The 22682-nt window shown below is 35.5% G+C and overlaps 1 protein-coding gene and 1 pseudogene across 4 annotated transcripts in view; one reads left to right on the forward strand and one right to left on the reverse strand.

Moving 5' to 3' along the window:
- MCM9 (minichromosome maintenance 9 homologous recombination repair factor) overlaps nucleotides 1–22682 on the reverse strand; it is a 90983-nt gene that overhangs the window by 28653 nt on the left and 39648 nt on the right. For all 3 annotated transcript variants that reach the window (XM_081293928.1, XM_081293927.1, XM_081293926.1), the window contains one exon: nucleotides 10593–10767. In XM_081293928.1, coding sequence (XP_081150054.1) covers nucleotides 10593–10767 — 175 coding nt within the window. The remainder of the gene's footprint in view (nucleotides 1–10592; nucleotides 10768–22682) is intronic.
- LOC308650031 (non-histone chromosomal protein HMG-17-like) lies at nucleotides 2867–3922 on the forward strand (annotated as a pseudogene). The gene has a single exon. The product of its transcript is annotated as a non-histone chromosomal protein HMG-17-like (transcript).

Genomic DNA, 22682 nt, shown 5'->3' on the forward strand with positions numbered 1-22682 from the left:
TCAATGAGTAGTAAGACAACTCATAAGCAAAGGGAATAGGAAAGAGGAGATGGGGGAAGAGTTCTGATTATGTGGTCATCTAGAAGAACACAAACTCTCAAAGTACATGATTTTAGATTATATTTTCATATCTTGGTGGCACATCTGGTTGCTTCCAAGGAACACTTCTCAACCTATTCTATAGTCCCATTCAGTCCTCTCAGGGGGATTATGTAGAATGACTAACTCCCTCCTCTCAACAGGAGAGTAGTCTACGAAGACACAGCTTCCAAGATCTTGGGAGGTAGAGGCAGATTATCTGGGTGCACAGCAATCAGTCTGGAGCAGTGGTCCCTCTGCCAGGCTGTCCAATGAGACCTAACAGATTCCAAGGTCCATCTCAGAGACTCTGACTCAGTAGTCTAGTTGTGGGCCAGAACACTGATCAGCAATGGAGTAATCAAGTTCAAGTTTGTGCCATGGCTCTTAGAGGGCTGTTAGACTGACAGTGTACAATAAATGTTTACTTGTCTGTCTTGTAAGCACATCAAGAACAAAGGCCTTGTCCTTTCATTTTTTTGTGGGCCAGAAGCTGGCAAACAGCTCTACACTGATGAGTGCTCAAGACATGAGTTTTGAGCAAAACTATACATTGCTACCTTGCTGTTTAATGTTCAGATTGTTCTTCCTACCTGGGCATGTGAGTATAATTTAATAGCACCAAATATATAATTATAATGCCAAGTTGTCCTTAGCAAACAGCTAGCATATCCTCTATTATTGAAGAATCCAGTGATACTCTGCCCTTGATGAGGCATTATCTATAGTTAAGTTTGAGAAGAACCCTGATTTTTCCCAAATCATTTATTTAGTTTGGTATTCAAGGCCTTGAAGGTCATCATCACATAAAGTTCTTTCAAAGGACCACGCACCATTGTATGGCACTGTGCTGCCATTCTCTCAAGCACAGATGCTCATTTGCACAGTTTAAAAAGAATTCACCTAAACTCAAGTACTGTCATCCCTTTTTTAAAGTTCACATTACATCATTTGCATTTTGGTTTCCTGTTCTATTTCATTAAGCAGCTAGGGAAAATGTAAGTGAACTCTCAAACTTTAAAAATATTTGCAGATTTAAGTAACATAAACAAAGAAAAACAACATTAGTGGTCTTCTCAAACATGCATTGACTCAATAAGACCTACATTTTGGTTATTGACACTGTGATTTACATTTTGGTAGACTCTGGGCATCCTGAGCATTTTACCACTTTTTTATTCTGATTATAAGTTTTATACTACAGAAATCATGTAGGTTCCCTCCCAGTCACGTAAGCATTTAAATGGTAAGTGTATACACTATGATGGCCCCTGAAGTTGTATGCCCACCATGTGAAACAATGCAAAAAGTTTAACCTTAACTCTAAAAGCAATTTGTGAAGTTAGCACAATTAAATGGAACAAAATAAGTATACTGTTTCTTTTTATAAAAAAGAACTTTCTAATAGTCTGCAGTACATATAAAGTGACACATTGAAAAAAAATGAGAAATTTCTGTAGTCTTGGAGGCCAGGTGGTACCCTGATTCATTGGTTCACACTAATATCTTTAAGGGAGATTGTAATTCAAACCAAAACCATTTCACAAATCAATACCTTTACCTTTAGTCACCTGAGATATAGGAGAGAAAAAAGGAGAGAGAAAGCAAAAAAAGACATTTTACAATTTGATGATGCAAGGAAGACACCATGTGTCTCAAAGGAAAACCTAATGTAAGTAAACCCTGAGAGACAGGGTCCAAAGTATACTGATGGTGGTAGCCTGGTAAATGACTCCTATCCTGGAGTTTCCAAGCTTTGGGCCAAAATGAGTAAAGTGTTTGAAATGGAGTTTGAGGAGAAGGTTAGGTTTTTAAGGTTTTTCCTAAGGGTAAAATTTGGAGTACTATATTTTGTTTTATTTTGTTAGAATTAATGATTAAGTGTTCCTGTCTTCACACTTAACCCCATGTATTACTAATTAACACCATGTTATGCTGCAGGTCTCTAGAGACATTTTCTCGAGTTTTGCACTTGGCAATTTACTGCATACTTTGCATCAGAAAGATTAACAGTCCTCTAAGTGGTAAAACTTGAGATTCCGAAAGCTATTAGCCTAAAACATTAGATGGGCCACTGTTGGAGATAGAACCAACTTTTTCTTAAACTGGAGAGTGACATAGAGTAAGTGGTATGAAAAACGAACATAAACTAAAGTGGAATTTAAAGAGAGTTCTCATGGGTTCATACTGCCAAACAGATGATAGATAAAACACTGGTGATTCAGGGCACACTTTACTGCTGAACTGAAAGCAAAAACAATGTATTATTCTTGCATTTTTCTGTGATATCGTCAAAATAAAAGTTAAAAAATAAAAAAAGTTAAAAGGCAACTTATATAGAGGAAAAAGTATCACGTAGTTGGTTGAAGCTTTAATCTGGAAAGAAATTATAAAAACTACTATAGAGAGGGCTGGGGTTGTGGCTCAGTGGTAGAACACTTGCCTATGCGCATGTATGAGGCATTGGGTTTGAGTCTTAGCACCATATATAAATAAATAAGATAAAGGTCCATTGACAACTTAAAAAAAAAAATTGTACTAAAAAAAACTACAATGGAGTGAGACCAAGAGTCTACAGCTCACTAGTACCTGAGATTAAGTACTATCTTTAAAACCCTCCCATTCCTTCTGTCTATTTCTTTGAAACCCAGTGAGCTCAAAACTTTTTTCATAAGAATCACCTCCTATAAAGATTGATTTCCTAGCAGTGTGAAGAAGAGGAGGCGAGAATGACCCCCGGACCGAGAACGACCCCCAGACCGACCAAAGCCGCGCACCGCTGCATCCCCGCGTCTAGCGCCTGCGTCCTGCCGCCATCGCCACCATGCCCAAGGGAAAGGCTGAAGGGGATGCTGAAGGAGATAAAGCCAAGGTGAAAGACGAACCACAGAGAAGATCTGCAAGGTTGTCTGCCAAACCTGCTCCTCCAAAGCCAGAGCCCAAGCCTAAAAAGGCCCCTGCAAAGAAGGGAGAGAAGGTACCCAAAGGGAAAAGGAAAAGCTGACACTGGCAAGGATGGGAAAAACCCTGCAGAAAATGGAGATGCCAAAACAGACCAGGCACAGAAAGCTGAAGGTGCTGGAGATGCCAAGTGAAGTGTGTGCGTTTTTGATAACTGTGTACTTCTGGTGACTGTACAGTTTGAAATACTATTTTTTATCAAGTTTTATAAAAATGCAGAATTTTGTTTTACTTTTTTTTTAAGCTATGTTGTTAGCACACAGAACACTTCATTGTTGTTTTTTTTCGGGGGGGGGGGAAGGAGCATATGTCACTAGTAGAATGTCTCCAAAGCTGGATTGCTATGGGGGAAGACACCTTTCCCTTCTAGTTTTGAGAGACTTCCTCTTTGTTCCTAAGAGGAAGGGATTCCCTGATGTTGGCACACATAGCCACCTTGGCACAAATGCCTTGTATTATGGAAAAACTCAAACTCATCTGTATGTCCTCCTGTCCCTCTCTGCCATCGGCATAGACTTAACTCCCCCAAACCTGTTGGGACCTGATTCCCAACAGTTGGTTTTACCAGTGTGTGGGGCAATCTGGACTTTCCAGTGACGTCATTGAGAATAGTGTCCCTCAGAAGAGTAGCAGTTCCTTTTCTAGATTGTGGATCTCCAGATTAATAATTTTTGCCATTTTCCTTTCATTTCCTGAAAGTCAGGGTTGGCTTGTGAAAAGTTGTTAAACAACATGCTAAATGTGAAATGTCAACCCTCACTCTAAACTTTCCCTATTCAGAGCATCAAATGAAGACTTCATTGGGTTTTATAGTGGCTTTCTGATTTTGGTAGTCCATTAAAGAAGGGAGTTTGAAAGTTGTTGTATACTGTTAACGATTGTCTGCCCATGTCCTGCCTGAAACACCATGATTGTTTATGAAAAGTATCTTTAATAAAGCTGGATACAGTTTGGCTTGGAAAAAAAAAAAAGATTGATTTGCTAGGATATTATTCTGCCTGCCTAAACTACTATTTTCCAGCACTGAGGAACCTACCTTTTCTTCTGACCTGCTCTGTGGTATACTCCTGAAGTGATTTTTTTGTCCTCATTACAGTCTAGATAGGCCGAACATTGGAGTGTTCACTAAGCACATAACCCTGATTCCTTTGGTGTAAACTGCCACAGAGGAACTGAATGGACTGGCAGCTGACCCAAGAACAGTCAATCCATAAAATGGCCAGAGGCCAAGGAGCTGTTCTTGAATAAATCTTTTAGTAGGGATGACAGTATCTAACTGGGCCTCTTTTGAAGAAGTTGAAATGATGGAAGAAAGGAGAACTCAAATATTAAATAGAAGTGAATGAGTCTAAAAGACCCAACAAACACACAAAATAGTGAATCATACTGTGGGAAAGTAGGTTTGAAGATGACTGAACCTCTGATGCTGCAGCGGCAATGAGGGAACAGCTGGAACTGAGGCTAGGTCTCAGGGCACAGAAGTGTTTGCTCTTTCCACTAGGACCACAACGACTTCTCCATAAAAATATTAACAATTTAATTATGCTTTACTTTAAATAAGGGATATTCACTGCTATTGTTATTGTTGGGCACTTGTTTATGAGAGATGACAGTACCAGTTTTAAGTAATTCTGTAAAGTCACAAAGAAGAAAAGAAAAATTTGAAAGGGAAAACATTTTCCCTTCTTTTGAGTTCTTATTTCTGTATGGAAAGCTTAGAGCCTAGTAACCCTAGGTAGGAGAGAGTCAAATACAGGTTATATGACTGCTCTGATTCTAAATAAAATTTAAAATTTTTGATGCATAAGAAGTGTTAAGTCTGATTGAAATTTTCAACAGGCCAGCATATGTTAGAAACATCATGTTGAAAATCAAATACAACGAGATGCTTGTCAGCACACAGTAGTCCTACTGTTCCTGGGAGTAGGCTAGAAATGAGTTGAGTAATTTCAGAAGAGACCACTGAAACTCAGGTTTGTTATTACAAGGTAATTAAAAAATATCTTCACTAAATTGATCAAGAAAAAGAAATCTTTCCAACATGGAGAAATGACAAAGAAAAAGAAAACGAAAGAAAAACCAAGAGGGGAAATAAAACATACAAGCCACTGAAAGTATTATATAATTATACAGTATGCAATGCTTAGAAATTGATTCTTTGCTTATGATAAGAATAATATGGTATAAATGTCTTCAAATTCCAAAATAGTTTAGTGAGGAGAGGAACAAAACCAAATGTCACCAATATCTATACCTGACACTCAATAAAGACCTATTTAATAACAATAACTAGAGAACAAAGTCCTGTAATTCCTTAAATGCACTAAACTATAGTGATCTTTAAATGAAATAAATATGCTAAAATGCTCTGCAAAGTAAAAATTGTTATGTAAAGGTAAAGAAATGGAAGCCTAAAATATTGGTTATAATCCATGTCTTAGTTCAAAGAGTTATTACACTTTAGATAGCAGCCAAGACAAAACAAACGTTTGCAGGTTTTTATCTTAAAACTATAAATAATACAAATGTTTAGCACAGTAACCGTAACAACAATGTCTACCACAGTGTGGTGGTCTAAAAAGGAAGCCAAGAGAAAAATTCATTAAATCAAAGTACTCAAAGTGCTTCTCAGGCAAAACTCTGATTATATATATATTATATTTGACAGATGGTTTAAAGAAGAAACAATGAAAATTTGACTATAAGTACAAGTAGCAAGATAATTAAAGTTCAAATCTCTTGCCTCCAAGCTGTGAATCCTCTCCTTTTCAGCAGACAAAAGAAATCCAATCTGAAAGTTATTCTTAAAATTACTTCCTCTAGAAGATGTCACTCCAACTAAAAAAGGATTTTACTGACAATGAATGTACATCTCCCCTGGCACTGTCATTTCTTTCCATGCCCTTCCAATCTATTCTTATGCGGTATCTTTCTATGCTGGTCTACCAACAGGGTACAAAAGCTCAAGCTGTATACTTGTCCTATTCGCCACCAGCCAGGGTGACACAGGATGACAGGATGAGCACAGGGAGAGTTAAGTGTTCAGAAACTTCAACAACATTTGACAGAGTGATTTCAAGTCTGGTGAATGTAAAAATAAAGATTTGAGTTTATATATTTTTAGAGTTATGGTTGTTGTGGTATATTTATGTAACACTAAAATCCACCTTTTTAAAGGAGCCCCTCTGTAATCATTCGCCTCCCACAACCCACAACCTCTAGCAACCACTGATCTGACTTCCCTCCTTCATTTCATCTTTTCTGGAATTTTATATAAATGGAAGCGCTGTAGTTTTTAATGCTTGATGTCTTTCACTTTGCATAATACTTTCAAATATTCACCATGTCGATGTATGCACCAACAGTTTATTCCTTTAAATTCCTAGTATATATTTATTAAAATCCACTCATTAATTTATCAGTTGATGGATTATGTAAGTGTTCTAGCACCATTTTTTAAAGTGGCTATCCTTTCTCTACTGAATTATCTTGGCATTTTCCTGAAAAATCAATTGACTTTGTATCTGTGGGTCTATTTCTAGACCTGCATTCTCTTCCACTGATCTGTGTCTATCCTTATCTGAACACTACACTATTTGATACAGTAATAAAGTCCTCTAAATTTGTCCTCCTTCAAACTTGATTTGGCTGTTCTTGTTGCTGTGATTTTCCATGTAAATTTAAAATCAGTTTATTAATTGTTTTCTTTCTTCTTCTTCTTTTTTTTTTTTCGCACCAGGGATGGGCACTTAACTACTAAGCCACAATCCCCAGACCTTTTTTTTTGGTATTTTATTTGGAGACAGGGACTCACTGAGTTCCTTAGTGACTCCTTAAGTTACTGAGACTGACTTTGAACTTGGGATCCCCAGCCTCTCTAGACTCTGGGATTGGAAGTGTGCGGTACCATGCCCAACAGTCCGTTTATTAATTTCTACCAAAAATAAAAAATTGGTATTTTGACTGGAATTGCATTGAGTCACATTTCTTTGGGAAGAGCTTAAATCTTTACAATAACAAGTCTTCTGATCAATGGAATTAGTATCTTTCTCCAGTATTCTCCAGTGTTTAGGGTATAAATCTAGAACATATTTTGTTAGATTTATTCCTAAAGAATTCCTGTTTGAAGATGCTCTTATAAATGTATATTTTATTTTGACTTCTAATTGTTCACTGCTATCAGATAGTGATAATTAATTTTTACACATTGGTTTTGTACTCTATTGATATTTTTAGATTCGTTTATTATTTCTAGTAGATTTTCATAGATTCTTGAATATTTTCTATATAGGTGTTCATGTCATACAAAATAAAGACAGTTTTAACTTCTTCCTTTCTAATCTGAATGTGTTTTCTTTCTTTTTCTTACTAAACTAACTGGACTTCTAGCACAATACTGACCAAAAATAGTTATGAGTAGACATTCTTACTCCTACTCTTAAGTGGGAAACATTCGGTCTTTTACCACTAAGTCTGTGATGTTTTTTGTAGGTTTTTCAGAGATTCCATTTAAAAGACAAAGGAACTTTGCTGAAAATTTTATCATAAGTAGTTAATTTTGTCAAAAACAATTTCCCTTTCTATTTTGGGATACAGTTTTTTTTTTTTTTATTCTGCTAATATTGTGTATTATACTGACTGATTTTCACATTACACCAATCTTGCATTCTGGGGTAAGACCAACTTGGCTATAAAGTTAATCCTTTATCTAGTGTTGAATTTAATTTACTAAAGTATTAGGAATAATTTTTGTGTCTATATTCATGGATGATATTTGTTTGAAGTTTTATTTTCCTGTAATTTTCTGGTCAGGTTTTTTTGTTTCTATTATATAAATGTATTTTTTACATTTTTTTAACTTACTGATGTGTCTGCATTTAAAGTCTGTTTCTGTAGAGCATTGTATAGTCAGAGCTTGCTTTTTTATTCAACCTGACAGTCCCTGAATTTTAATTGTTTTACACGATTTATTATTAGTATAATTATTCATACAGTTGTATTTAAATCTATTCATCCTGGAGCTAGGCATGTATGTAGCTCAGTGGCAGAGCACATACTTAACATACAAAAGGCCTTAGATTCAACTCTCAGTACCACAAACTCTTTTTGTTATTTTGCTAATTGTATTTTATTTGTCCCATTTATTATTTGTTCCCTTTCTGATTATTTTTTATTATTCCATTTTATCTCCATAACTGGCTATTATTATGACTCCTCTGTTTTCATGTTTTTTTCTAGAGTTTACATCGTTAAGTTATTTGTCTACCTTTAAACATTATTGGACCACTTATGGATAACGTAAAAACTTTGTAACAGCAAACTTCCGTCTCTTCCTTCTGTTCTTTAGGCTACTACTGTCATGTATTTCTATTTTTGCTATAGATAATTACCTTGGTAAATGATCACTAAGTCTGGTTCTGTTGATTATTTTTTTATTTTCTCTTATGTCCTACCATTTCCAATGCTCTTCATTTGTGCAGAACCAGATTTTCACTGTGAATCATGTTCTTCTGTCTGGAGAACTTCCTTTAAATAAAAATGTCTTACTCTAGATCTGCTTGTCTAAACAAATATTTTGCTGTAAATTTTGAATGCTGTTTCCTAGGTTGACAAATTTTCTTCTCAATTCTCATCTCTGTTTTTCCTTATGAAAAGTTTTTATTTTTCTTCTGGCCTTTTAAAGAGTTTATCTTTGGATTTCAGCAGCATGATTATAATGTGTCCGGATACATACTATGAGTGTGTGTGTGTGCCTGTGTAGTATTTTCCTGCTTGAAGTCCCCTGAGTCCTTTGAATCTGTAATTTGATATTCATCAATAATTTTTGTATAATTAATTACCATGGCTTCTTTAAATATTCCTTCTGCCTCCTTTTCCTCTGTGATTCTAGTAAACTATTTGTCACAAAATTTGGCATCATGCTATATCACTGTATGTATGTATTTTTTACTCTTCTGTCTTTTCATGTTTAGTTTTAGGTAATTACTATAGACCTATAAGTTAACTGAATCATTCTTCAGCATAATCTAGTTTGCTCAGAAGTCTAAGGCATTTTTAATTCCTAATATTGTGTACTATTTGGCTTTTCCAGTTGATACTTATTTAAAGCTTCTATTTCTACCTATGTCTTGCCTCTCTTCATTCATGCTGTTTTTCTTTCTCACTAGATACTTCAACAACATATATAGTTATTTTAAAGTTTGTGTCTTATAATTGCAACTTCTGTCTCATCACTAAATCTGGTTCTGTTGATTACTTTATCTTTTGAAAACAAAATGTTCTTTTCCTTTTTCCTTCCTTCTTTCCTCCCACCATTTTTCTTTTCTTCTGTGTTTGCCTTGTAATTTCTGACCATGTACCAGGCACAGTGAGTGGAAGCACAGCAAAGAATGAGATAAACAGTGTTTATACCAGAAAAGGACTGGTTCCTTCTAAAAGGCCATCAGTGTCTATCAGGCCATCATAGTTAAACTGGACATTGGTGATATTATTGTTACCTTATGTACCACAGACTTTTAATCCTTTCAGTATCGAGGTGCCTTTACCTTTCACTGAGTGGGGGCTTATTACAGTGCAGTGCTGGAAGATTATCCTCAGTGTCACTACTCCACAGCAACCATTGTACATCTATATTATAGAGGGGGTCTCTCTGTATACTCCTGTATCTTCTGATCTGATAATGGTTCTGCCTAGTTCTTTCTGGTATGCTTTTCCTATGGGCTATATTCTGTTCTCTTTTCCTTCTTCCCTCAATTCCCTTTACTTTTTCACTAAGATATATAAATAGATCTCCTAGAATCTATATATACCAGATTCTGTCTGGCTTCTAAGTACCCACTACTATTTGAAAACACTGCTGGCAGCTCTACTTGCACCCTTAATAGCAACGTTAGGGCTGAGATAGCTCTAGTCCTGTTGCGTGTGTGGAAGGCCTGGAAGCTTGTTTGTGTAGGTGGCTAACCTTTATAGTCAGGTAAGTTTCTGGTAGCCACCTCAGGGCCTGGGTGAGTGGATTTCTGTCTAAACCTGGCTTATTATTCATTCCTTTGGTTATATGTAGACAGAGATTCATATACTTCAATCTTGAGCATCACTGAGTCACAAAAGGCACTTCATCTTATGCAAATATATATTACTTATTATTTAGGTTTCCATATGCTGTGGTCAACCTTTCATAGATGTATAAGAGGCTACTGAAAGCTGAAACTATGATCTTTTTTCCTTCTTGAATCTTTCAAAATTCCTAATACAATGATATGCCCAGAATACAATATTTGCTGAATAAAAGAAAAAAATGAGTTGATTCCCATATTGAAAACTTTTCATAAATCCATTCCATTGGTTATATCAATCTACATTTATACTTGCTTTTTCCCCAATAACTCATTTTTACTTCCTCACATACCTCTGCATTCTAATAAGGAAAAACTTGAAAGGTGTATCTTGAATGGTAATAGCTGATAATCCAGATAGAACAAATAAGGTTCCTATTTTCTCTAAACCATGAATTAAATAATCTGTTTCCATAGATTTTAAAGAAAAGAAATACTTACCCAGCCTTAGCAACACTTATGGTTTGTTGTTCCATTGCTTCGTGGATGCTGGTTCTATCGTGTTCTTTAAGGCTGTTAAACTCATCGATACAGCAAAGGCCTGCATCTGCAAGTACTAATGCCCCAGCCTCCAAATTCCATTCTCCTGAGTCCTTTACAGCAGTTACCGTCAGACCTAAGGAAAAAAGGAAGCTGTCAGCTTTTATTTTCAAAAGCATGTCTCATACCTATAAAGGAAAAAATGCCTTTATATTAAGAGAAAGGTGTAGAACCAAGGATTTTATTTGTAGTCTACCAAAAATGGATGGCATTAGGACAATTACTTCAAGTACCAGGCAGTAGAAGGCCCCAGAAGTTCTTATGTTCTGGAAAATATTCAGGATTTTATTGTAACTAGAAGTCCCCAAATTTTCTGTATCTCCTTTTAGGTGCCCTGACTGAGTGCTCTACTATTGGAAGAATCAAATAGATCTCCAGAGATCTTATGACAAGAGGGTCCACATATGCTATTTATAGAGAAGGGTCTGATTATAGAGAACAGCAATTATTACATGAATATGTATACATTTGTTAAAACCTACAAATCATAAACACCAAGAGTGAACCCTAATGTAAATCATGGACTTGATTAATAATGATGTGTATCAGTGTAGGTTCCTGAACTCTAATAAATGTTTCTCTCTAAAACTCGAGTTGTGTATGTATGGAGAAGTGGTATGGAAGGAACAAGGCATTCATGGGAATTCTATTTTCTGCTGTTTTGTTGCTTACCTTGCATGCACAAGGCCCTGGGTTCAATCCCCAGAACCACAGGGAAAAAAAAAATGGGGGCAAAAGATTTGACCAGATTTTTTACCATAGAAAATAAACACACAGCAAATAAACATGTGACAGATGTTAAACATATGCTCTCTTCTGACAGTGCAGGCCTTTGTGACTGCCCTAACCAATATGGTTAAAGCAATGCTCTGTGATTTTCAAGGCTGGATCATAAAAATGCCATGCATTTCTGCGTTGTTTTCTTGGAACGCTAGGTTTTGGAACCAAGCAATTATGTTATGAAAAAACTAAAAGCAACCCAGATAGAGGCCTTTCTGAACAGAAAGTGAGACCTAGGACCTATATCCCTGGGTGCGCTACCAACCTATAGCCAGTACCAAGGTGGAAGCTATGAGTGAGCTATCTTGAAAGTAGGTCCTCCAGCCTCTAGTTGAGCTATGTTGGCTCATGTACAAGGGAAGAGAGAAAACCTGTCTTAGCTGAGACTTGCTTCAATTGCAGATTTGCAAACAAAAATAAGCTTCTGGATTTTGGAGTGTTTTTTTTTTTTTACTCAAGCACTGAACAACCTAACCAAAGCCAATAGAAGAAAGACCAACAATTTAATGGAAAAACCATGAAGAGACTTAAAAAGGTATTACACAGAAGAAAAATCCTTACAGTCAATAAATATATAACATGGTGCTTACTCTCATGAGTAATGAGAGTACTTCAAATTAAAGCCATAATGTGATATTATTACATACCCACAGATATGGCTAATATCTAAAAATCAATTCTCACATGCTGCTAATGGGAGTAATAACAGACACAACTACTTTGAAAAGAGTTCTTGACAATATCCAACACATTGTGATTATATATATTCAGAAATTCTACTGCTAGGTCTATTCTCTAAAGGTGTATGATTGTGTGTACCCAGGGACAGATGTGTATAAGAACACTCACAATTCTTAACATATACATAATTCTCACAAATTCTTCTTGGATAGTTAAACCTAGAAACTGAAGAGTCCACCAACCAGTAGAACAGATAAATAAATTGTGTTACATTCATACTATGGAATATAATGCACAACAATGCAAAACAAAATACAGCTAAACACAACATATATGAAACAATGAAATAATATTGAGCAAAAATATAATTTGGTTAATGTAAAGGGAAATAAAACCAAAACAGGCAAAAAAAATTGGTGTTAACAATCTAACAGACCTACTCTACAAGAGATTTTATGGGGAGTCTTTCAGGCAGACATGAAAGGACACTAAGACAATAAATCAATTCTAATCTATGAAATAAAAAGCACTAATAAATATAACTTCTTGTTGTTGTTTTTGTGATGCTGGAGACTGAACCCAGGCCCCTGCATGTGCTTAAGCATACACTCTACCATTGAGCTATGCCCTCAGCCCCTAAAGGTAACTTTTATGTATATGAAAAAGAGTATAAAACATAATTTTGCTTGTAACTCTTTTCTTCTCTTATCTGATTTTACAGAATATTAAGTTTATAAAACATGTTGATTGCTTTACAAAAGATAATAATTTGTATGGATAATAAAGGAAGATGGAGGGAATGGAATTATTTACTAACGAGTATTTTATACAATAAAGTACTGAAGGAATATAAGAATGAAGAGACATTTGTAGAAAACAAAAAGAGGAAAATGGCATAAATATGTACTTTATTAGTAATCACACTAAATGTAGACACACTAAATGTGTCAATGAAAACAAAAAGGTTGGTTTAAAATAAAATATGATCCAACTACATGCTATCTATAAGATATACTTTCGACGATCTCATTCAAACAGTAACCAAGAGAAGATTGCAGTAGCTATGCTAATATAATACAAAATATTTTAATACAATCTTACAAAAATGTTACTTCAAGAACTGCATTCACAAATGAAGATATAATTACAGTGGGCTCTATACTAGTTAGTTAAACTATGATATATGGGCAAAATCTACCCTAGTTGCCTATTTTTGTAAATGTAGTTTTCCTGGAATACAATCATGCTAATTTGTTTAGTATTGTCTATAGTTGCTTTCACACTACAAAGGCAGAGTTCAGTAGTAGTGATAGATAGACATTATCTGGCCATCCCAAACTAGAATATTTATATCTGGCCTTTTACAGACAAAAGATGCCAACTTTTTTTTTAAAACATTTTTTTTTAGTTGTAGATAGACACAATATCTTTATTTTATTTATTTTTATGTGGTGCTGAGGATTGAACCCAGTAGCTCAGATGTGCTAGGCAAGCGCTCTATAACTGAGCCCCAAGGATGCCAGCTTCTGATGTAAAGTGCTAATTTCTACTTTGGGACATCACACTTTAAAAGAGATACTAATTACATCAGAGAAGGGTAATGAGATAATGGTGAACATGTAAAGAATACCATTTAAAAACAGTTTTAAGCCAGGCTCTATGGTGCTCACCTGTAATTCCAGATACTTGAGGGGCTGAGGCAAGAGGATCCAATAAAGCAACTATTCAAGAAAAGGTAGAATGTGCACTTGACAGTGTAAAAAGGTATTTATGCAGTGAACCACTTAAAGGACTAAAGGTTCTAATAAAAAAACTACAAGTTTTCAACTCTATGATTCTTAGAAGTATACAAGGGCTCTTCCACTCTCTGTAATCTGGGGCAGAGATAATTACAAACTAGGATACCTAAGTATTTTAGCCCACTTAATTAATTTCTTGAATCCCAGTGATAGAAGGGAAAAAATGTTAACTTTGCCTTTTCAGAGGGAAGAAGGGAGAAAGAAATATTATTTATAGTGCTTAAAAGGTGATTATATTTAGGAAATCTTTCCTTATAAATGTTGGGTTTGTAGGAATAGGGAAGGCAGTAGAAGGCAGCCAGGGGGCAGAAGGGTAAGCCCAATTCATTCTTGCTTCTTGGAGATTTGTGTGTTCAACAATTCAGCCAGCATTTATTGTTAATATAAAAGAATATGCTGTTGAAGGCAGCATAATGTGCTCAAATACTTTGTTGGTCAGGGATTAAATCTAGCTATATAATAATGTTTAATTATAAACCTGAACTCCCCTGAACCCATCCTTTCCAATCCTGCCCCCTCGCCCAACCAGATACTTTACATCTCCTTCCTCCCCCACACTTTCTTTTTAATTTCCCAACTAGAACTTCCAATCGATATACACTTATATATAAATATCCTTTAAAAAGCACAGCTGTCATGGGAAGTTATAAAAATTGAAATTGCTCAATTAAGTGTTTGGCAATTTGGGCAGAAAAATTAACAAAGGATAACAATAGCACTTATCTTCATGTTGACTTGTGGTGTGTATGTATCCTAAGGTAACGCTCAGTGGGTCAATGAAATTTATTGTATAAATATTACATTTCCTTCATGATGATATGGAACTGCTGGCCCATTCTAATAAGATTCCTTAAGAACACAATGGGTGGAACGGTTATTCCGTTTACCAGAAGTTATTGGTAAACCAGTTAGAACATCTACACTTAGAACAACTGAACAATAAAAAGGGAGCTAATCACATCATGGCATCACTTCTGGAATGGCCTTGTAAGAAGTTCCACAGACATGCTCCAGTAAAACCAGCGTAACTGGAAATTATTTTTAATAACCCAACCAGTTACAGTTTTTAGAACACAGTAAACACACACACACACACACACACACACACACACACAGAGTCTCACACATACACATACACACACATAAACATATTTACTCAAAAAATCTTGATAAGAATAGCAGGAGTCTATGACACTTAAATCACAATCTGCACCCCCCCACACAGCGTTTAGCTGGATAAAAGCTTCACAATGGATGGGTGTAGTCAATAAGAGGGGCTCTGTATCACCTCAGTCTGAACAAGGGATAATATATCTCACCAGAAAAGTTAGATAGCATTTTTTATCTACTCAACTCTGATAATACAGGCTAAATCCCTGATGGCCAAGAGATCAGGGACCTTCCTTCTTCCTATACTCTATCACAACCCACAGACCTAGGTGTGACATACAAAAATACAGGGACAGGGGTTCCACTTAAGTTCAATTCAGCTCACTCTTAGGGTGAATATTCTAGTCCTGAAAAGGCAAAGCTAATAAGAGCAGAGACTACCATTCCTACCCAGAGCCTGGGACAGTGGCTCAGAGAGTTTGACCAGGTGGAGAGGCTACTAGGATTTGGATGATTTAAGTATATGCCCAAAGGGTTCATGTGTTGGAAGCTTGGTCCCCAATGTGGTAGTGTTAGGAGGTGGTATGAAGCATTTAAGAGGTGCAAGATGACTGGGTCACTGAGGGCACAGACCTTGGAAAGAACTGATAATAGTTTTTGTGGGACATTGGTTAATTCCTGCGAGAGGGCTATTTTTATAATAGCAAGACTGGCCCCTCTATGATCTTTTCCTGGTTTCTTACATTTGATCTCTCCCACTTGTACATGCTCTTACTATGCCATTCACCATAATAAGATTCAGCCAACGGGGGTGAATAACCAGAATGAGCATCATGATCTTTGGACTATGAATCTCCAAAACTGTGAGATAAATAAATCCCTTTTCTTTATACATTATCCAGTCTTAAGAATTTTGTTATAGTCATGGAAAACTGACTCATACTATACAGACAGTATAGTATCAGACACAAAAACTAAAAACTCCAAAGTTCTCCCTAAAAGAACTGATTTTATTTGGAATACAGTGCAGGGAAGTGACTGCCTACTCAAAATTTTGAAGAACATAAGAAGAAGGAGGAGGAGGAGGCGGCAGTGGCGGCGGCAGCTGGTAGCTTATTTAGTAATAAACTAAACCATAGTTGGTGCTAGTTTACCATTTAGAACCAGGAAAAGAGCTAAGAAGATACCTCTTAGGGTCAGAACAAATCTCAAATACCTAACAAAAAACTACTTCTGACCAGATGTAATTAGTCCAGAATACCTAGCAACTTATGCCCTGGGGTTTTGTCAAAACTAATAGAGAGTGCCAGGCCTATAATCCCAGCAGCTCGGGAGGCTAAGGCAGGAGGATCGCAAGTTCAAAGCTAGCCCCAGCAACCTAGTGAGGTCCTAAGCAACTTAGCAAGACCCTGTCTCAAAATTTAAAAAATAATAATAAAAAAAAAGACTGGGGATGTGTGACTTGGTAGTTAAGCACCCTGGGCTCAATCCTTTACCAAAAACAAAAACAAAAAACTATACAGTAGTAAGCAATAAAGGGAGCCTAACAGGTACGTATTACACCAAATAGGGCAGACAGCTTAACAAGGAGATTCAGAGAAGAGAAAAGTCTTGCTGAAACCATTATCACCCTCAAGTGACTGCATGCATGCAAAAGCCTGTTCCCTTTAAGGAGTAACATCAGAGACTATACTGCCAGGGTCACTTAATTCACTAAAATAACCTAGCTGAGTTACTTAACACATAAACAAACAACAAAAAATAAGCCCTGGAAAGGGTGAAGGGAATCAACAATATACTAATTAAAATACTCAGTTTTAAACAAAAATTATAAGACACACAAAGAAGCAGGAAAACATGGCCCATGCATAGAAAAAGAAGGCAAGAGACACTGGCTGTGAGAGAGCCCAGATGTCAGCCTTAATACGCAGAGACTTCAAAGCAGCAATTATAAATGTTTGAAGAACCAAGGACAAGGAAAGGACAATATCTCAACAAATAGAGAATATTAAGATATTAAAATGATAAGAAACAAATGGAAATTCTGGATTTGTAATGCACAATAACTGAAATGAAAAACTCACTGGATGGCTCAACTCTAGAACTAGCAGACAGAGTTGGCAAATCTCAAAACACATCAGTAGAACCTTTGCAATACAAACGGAGGGGAAAGGTATAACCAAAAAAAAATGGGTAAACGCTCATAAAAATGTTGTATGTCTTTAATGGACACATACATAAATAATAGGAATATTAGGAGGAGGAAAGCTGATGAGACAAGCAGAAAAAAAATCTCGGAAAAAATAATGGTTGAGAACTTTCCAATTTTGATGAAAAACATTAGTTCACACACCCAAGAAGCTCAATAATCCTCAAGCAAAATAAAGAAATTCACAAAAACATAATCAATACACTGAAAACCTAAGGTAAAAAGAAAAAAATAATTTTAAGTAGTAAGAGAAAAACAACTTTTCACTTATAGGGGAGCCCCTATAAGATTGAAGAGATAACTGTTAACTAAAAAGACAAAAAGTAACAAATGTTGGCAATGATGGTGATAAAGGAGAACTCTTCTACACTGTTGGTGGGAATGAAACTACTATAATCAATACAAATAATCATATAGAGATTTCTCACAAAACTAAAAACAGAAATACCATATGCTCCAGCAATCCCACTACCAATCTCATTACTTTGGCTACTTTGATAGCCAAAGGAAAGGAAATCAATATGTCAAAAAGATAGCTGTACTTCCATGTTTATTGTAGCACTATTTGTAATAGCCAAGCTAATACACTTGTGTGTCTATCAACAAATTAATGGATAAAGAAAATATGGTATATATGCATAATGGATTATTATTAAGCCATAAAAAAGAATAAAATCCTGTCACTTTTGGCAACATGGATGAGTCTGGAGGACAGGTGTTAATTTGTAAGCCAGGCATAGAAAGACAAACACTACACAGTATCACTCATTTGTGGAGGGTAAAAAAGTTGGTCTCCTAGAAGTAGAGAATAAAACAGTGATATCCAGAGGCTGTGAAAGAGAGAGAGGACATAAAGAGGTTGGTCATGGTACAAAACTATAATTTGATAGGAAGAATAAGTTCCAATGCTCTACAATATAGCAGGGTAACTATAATTAACACTAACTTATTATACTCAAAATAGCTAGAATAGAGAATTTTGAGTGTTCTCACTACAAAAAAAAATGATGTTTAAGGTGACATATCTGCTAATTACCTTGACTTGACCAATGGATACTTGGACTAAAATACCACACTATACACCATAAGTTTGTATAACTATTGTTAATTAAAATTAAAAATAAGAAAAAGATTAAGAGTTGACTTATCAGAACATGTGAAGGTCAGAGGCAGTGGGACAACATATTCAAAATGCTAGAAGAATTAAACTGTCCAGCAAAACTATCTTCCCCAAATGAAGACAAAATAGACATTCCCAGATAAACAAAGCTGGGAGCATTAGCAGCAAGCACACCCATCATAAAATAATTACTTTTAAGAAATTACTTAATGTGCTTGCTTCAGCAGCACACATACTAAAATGGGTATGAAACAGAGAAGATAAGCTCAGCCTCTGCAGAAGGATGACATGCAAATTTGTGAAGCAGTCAATATTTTGTATAAAGTACCAATAAAAAAGTGGGAAAAAAGAAATTAAAAGAAAGTTCAGGGTCAAAGCAAAATCACCCCAGATGGTAATTTAAATCCATAAGAAAGAAAAACAAGCATCAGCAAAGGTAATTATGCAATTAGCAAAATCAGTTTAAAGGCATATTTCTTTCCTAAACTGATTTTTAAAGAAATTGTATAAAATAACATAGGTAATTACATTGTTGGGCCTATAAAATATAGAACCATAATATATTTCACAACCTAAATTTTACCTTAAGGAAATGGGAAAAAGAAGAGCAAACTAAACCCAAAGCAAGCAGAAGGAAGGCTAGAGGTTCTAGGTAGGGCAATTAGGCAAGAAAAAGATACATAATAGGCACTTGAAAGGGAAAGGGAGAAGTAAAAATATCTCTATTTTAGAGACTTTTTTTTTTCAGGTGACATGATCTTGCATATAGAAAACCCTAAGGAGGCCACTAAAAATTTACAAGAATAATTGAGTTCATCAAGACTGAAGGATACAATAAAAATTATATGTCTATTCAGTTGCAAATACAAATGAAAAAAAAATACGATTAATGTTTCAATTTACAAAAGCATCAAAAGAAGAATAATGTACTTGGGAATAGTTAGCAAAAGAAGTGCAAAATTTATACTCTGAAACCTACAAAATATTATTGAAAAAACTAAGGGGGACCAAATAATTGAAAAGATATTTCACATTCACTGATAGAAAAACTTAATACTTTATTAAGATAGTAATACTCCTCAAAGTAATCTTTAGATTCAATGAAAATCCTATCAAAATCTCAGATGGCTCTATGCAGAACTAATAAGGTATTCTTAAAATTCATATGGAAATTCAAGGGATCCCAAATAAACAATCTTGAAAAATGAACAAAAGTGGGCTTATTTCCTGATTTCAAAACTTATTACAATGCTATAGTAATCAAGAAAATGTGGCAATAGTATATGATTAAGGATCAACAACCTGGGTGCAGTGGTGTGTGCCTGTGATACTAGTGACTCAGGAGACAAACAGGATTGCAAGTTTAAAGCCAGATTCCACAATTCTGTGAGACTCTCAGCAACTTAGCATGACCCTGTCTCAAGATAAAAAATTTAAAAAGGGCTAGGAATGTAGCTCAGTGGTTGAAAAAAAAAAAAAAGCGAGAGAGAATATGGATCAATCACAACTCAGAAAACAGAATTGTCTGGAAATCTGGAAATAAACTCATTCATTTTCAGGTCTATTCATTTGCGGGGGTTACCAGAGATTGAACCCAGGGCCCCTTAACCACTGAGTCACATCTCCAGCAAGTTTTAGATTTTACTTTGAGACAGAGTCTTGCTAAATTGCTTAGGGCCTCACTAAGTTGCTGAAGCTGGCTTTGAACTCATGATCCGTCAGCCTCAGCCTCTGGAGCTGCTGGGATTACAGGTATGAGACACTGCATCTGGCTGGTCAATTCATTTTTGATAAGAGTTCCAAGTCAAAGTATACTTTTTTCATTAGATGCTGTTGGTAAATTGGATACCCAGAAAAATATGAATTTGAATTCCTGACTTCAACCTACACACAAAAATTAATTTAAACTGGATCAAAGACCTATCTATGAGGTGCTAAAAGTATAAAACTCTTAGAAGAAAGCAGGTGTAAATTTCCATGACCTTGGATTAGACAATGGTTTTTGAGAAACTACACCAAAAGCACAAGCAAAAAACAAAAACAAACAAAAAACAGAAGAGAGAAAATGGATACAATATAGGCCCTTTTCTACAAAGGATACTACCAAGAAAATTAAAAGATAATCCATAGAATTGGTTTAGATTTTTGCAAGCCATGTATTTGACAAGAGACTTGTATTTAGAATATGTAAAAACCACAACTCAATAATAAAAGAATAAAAAATGACTCAATTAATAATGGGCAAAAAATCTGACTAGATACTTTTCCTTAGAAGACAGGCATATGGCCAATACATAAATGAAAGGTGTTTAACATCTCTAGCCATGAAGGAAATGCATATCAAAACCACAATAAGATACTGCTCATACACTATCATAGCTGTAATCAAACAGGAACAAGTGTTGATGGTAATGCGGAGAATCTGGAAGACTCACACATTACTGGTGGGAATGTAAAATGATGGCTCCTCAAAAGTCTATATGTGTGTGTGTGTGTGTGTGTGTGTGTGTGTGTAACCAAGGAATTCTATTTTTAAGCATATACTCATAAAAATGAAAACCTGTACATAAATGTTCACAGCAACATTATTCATACAAGTCAAAAAGTAGAAACAATCCATCAAGGGATAATAGATTATTGGGTAATTAAAAGGAATTAAATATCAGTAAGTGCTATAACACAGATGAAAACATCAAAAAGAATGAAAGATGGAGGTTGCAAAAGACACCTATTATACAATTCTACTTCTACTTATATTAAATATCCAGGATAGATAAATCTATAGACAGAAAGTAATTTAGCTGCTATCTACTTGTGGGGGGAAGGGAGCACTGGGAGTGATAGCTAAGGGTATAAAGTATGTTTTTGAGATGATGAAAATATTCTAAAATTGTGGTGATGGATGCATAATTGTGAATATCCTAAAAACTGTTGACTCAGTTACCTTAAATGAATGAATTATATGTTATGTGATATGTTTATATCTCAATAAAACTGTCATTTAAAAAATATTACTGTGTAATCATACCAGATGATACTTGGAGGTGGATTCATTGTATGTCAGAATCAATACCTCTGCAGGCACAAATTATAGCAACCAAACATCTACCAATTAATTACGTATTAGCTCATTTGTGAAAACTGTCCCCTTCTTAACCTTCCCAGTTTTTGACTCTAAATGACTGTGCATATAAGGCCTCCCATCTCACAAAGCCTACTTGCCTAGTTTCTGCCAAGCGTGACTCCATCTAATGTCATTTGTCTCTATAGTAACCGACTAGAAAAGGCTGCTATGATCAGCAGTGGCTCTGTACAAGCAGTGGTCTAGCCTAGAGATGTCTTAAAGATTTGAGTCCTTTATTGATCACACTTTTCCCCTGTATCAGGTAAGAGGAGATCCTCTAATGAATGGGAGAGGCAAAGGTTAGAGACAGAAAAGGATGAAACATAAAACACGAAGGAAGAGAGACTAAGGGAGACTAAGTTCAAGAATGTAAAAGGAGCTTGATTTAAAAGAGAATGAAGAAGACATAGTAAAAAAAAATAGACATAGAAACAAAAAACAATTGTGTTAGGCATTTCTATTCATATTCTTTTGGCCAAAACCAATATTATATTAAGACCAACAAACTGTCAACAATAAACATAATTATGGTGCTTCAGAAAGCTGAATGAAGCCAGACACACAGTGGCACACACACCTATAATCCCAGCACCTTAGGTGTCTGAAGCAGAAGAATCACAAGTTTGAGGCCAACCTGGGCAACTTACGGAGACACTGCCTCAAAACAAAACAAAAAGGGCTGGAATGTTAAAATGGGCAAAAAAAAAAAAAAAAAAAAGACGGTTTCTTTTTACTATTTCTAAAGGACTTTTAAGTAGCCTGTGTTTTTGAGCTGACCAGTATCCTGATATGGTTAGAGGATGAGGTGATATCATCCCATTTAACAAGTAAGGATGCTGGTGCTCAGAAACCTACTTTCTTAATTGTTCAGAGGTATGGTACTTGCCTAGCATGTGCAGGATCCTTGGTTTGATCCCCAGTACAAAAAATAAAACAGGAAGCTGAATAATATAATTTATAGCTATCAAAGTTATAAATATGTAAATCATAAGGAATTAAATATATCTATACTTTCACAAACTTGTAATCTCATGATGGGAAGCAATGAATATAAGTGATGACTTTGATTAATGAAGTAGAGCAGAGAATAGGGAAAGAACATATTATGCAATGGACATGGAAACCTTATAACATGTACAAGGCTACATTTCAGGATGTGTAGTTCCGT

This window comes from Spermophilus citellus (assembly GCF_964194105.1).
Source record: "Spermophilus citellus genome assembly, chromosome: 5".
Lineage (NCBI taxonomy): Eukaryota > Metazoa > Chordata > Mammalia > Rodentia > Sciuridae > Spermophilus > Spermophilus citellus.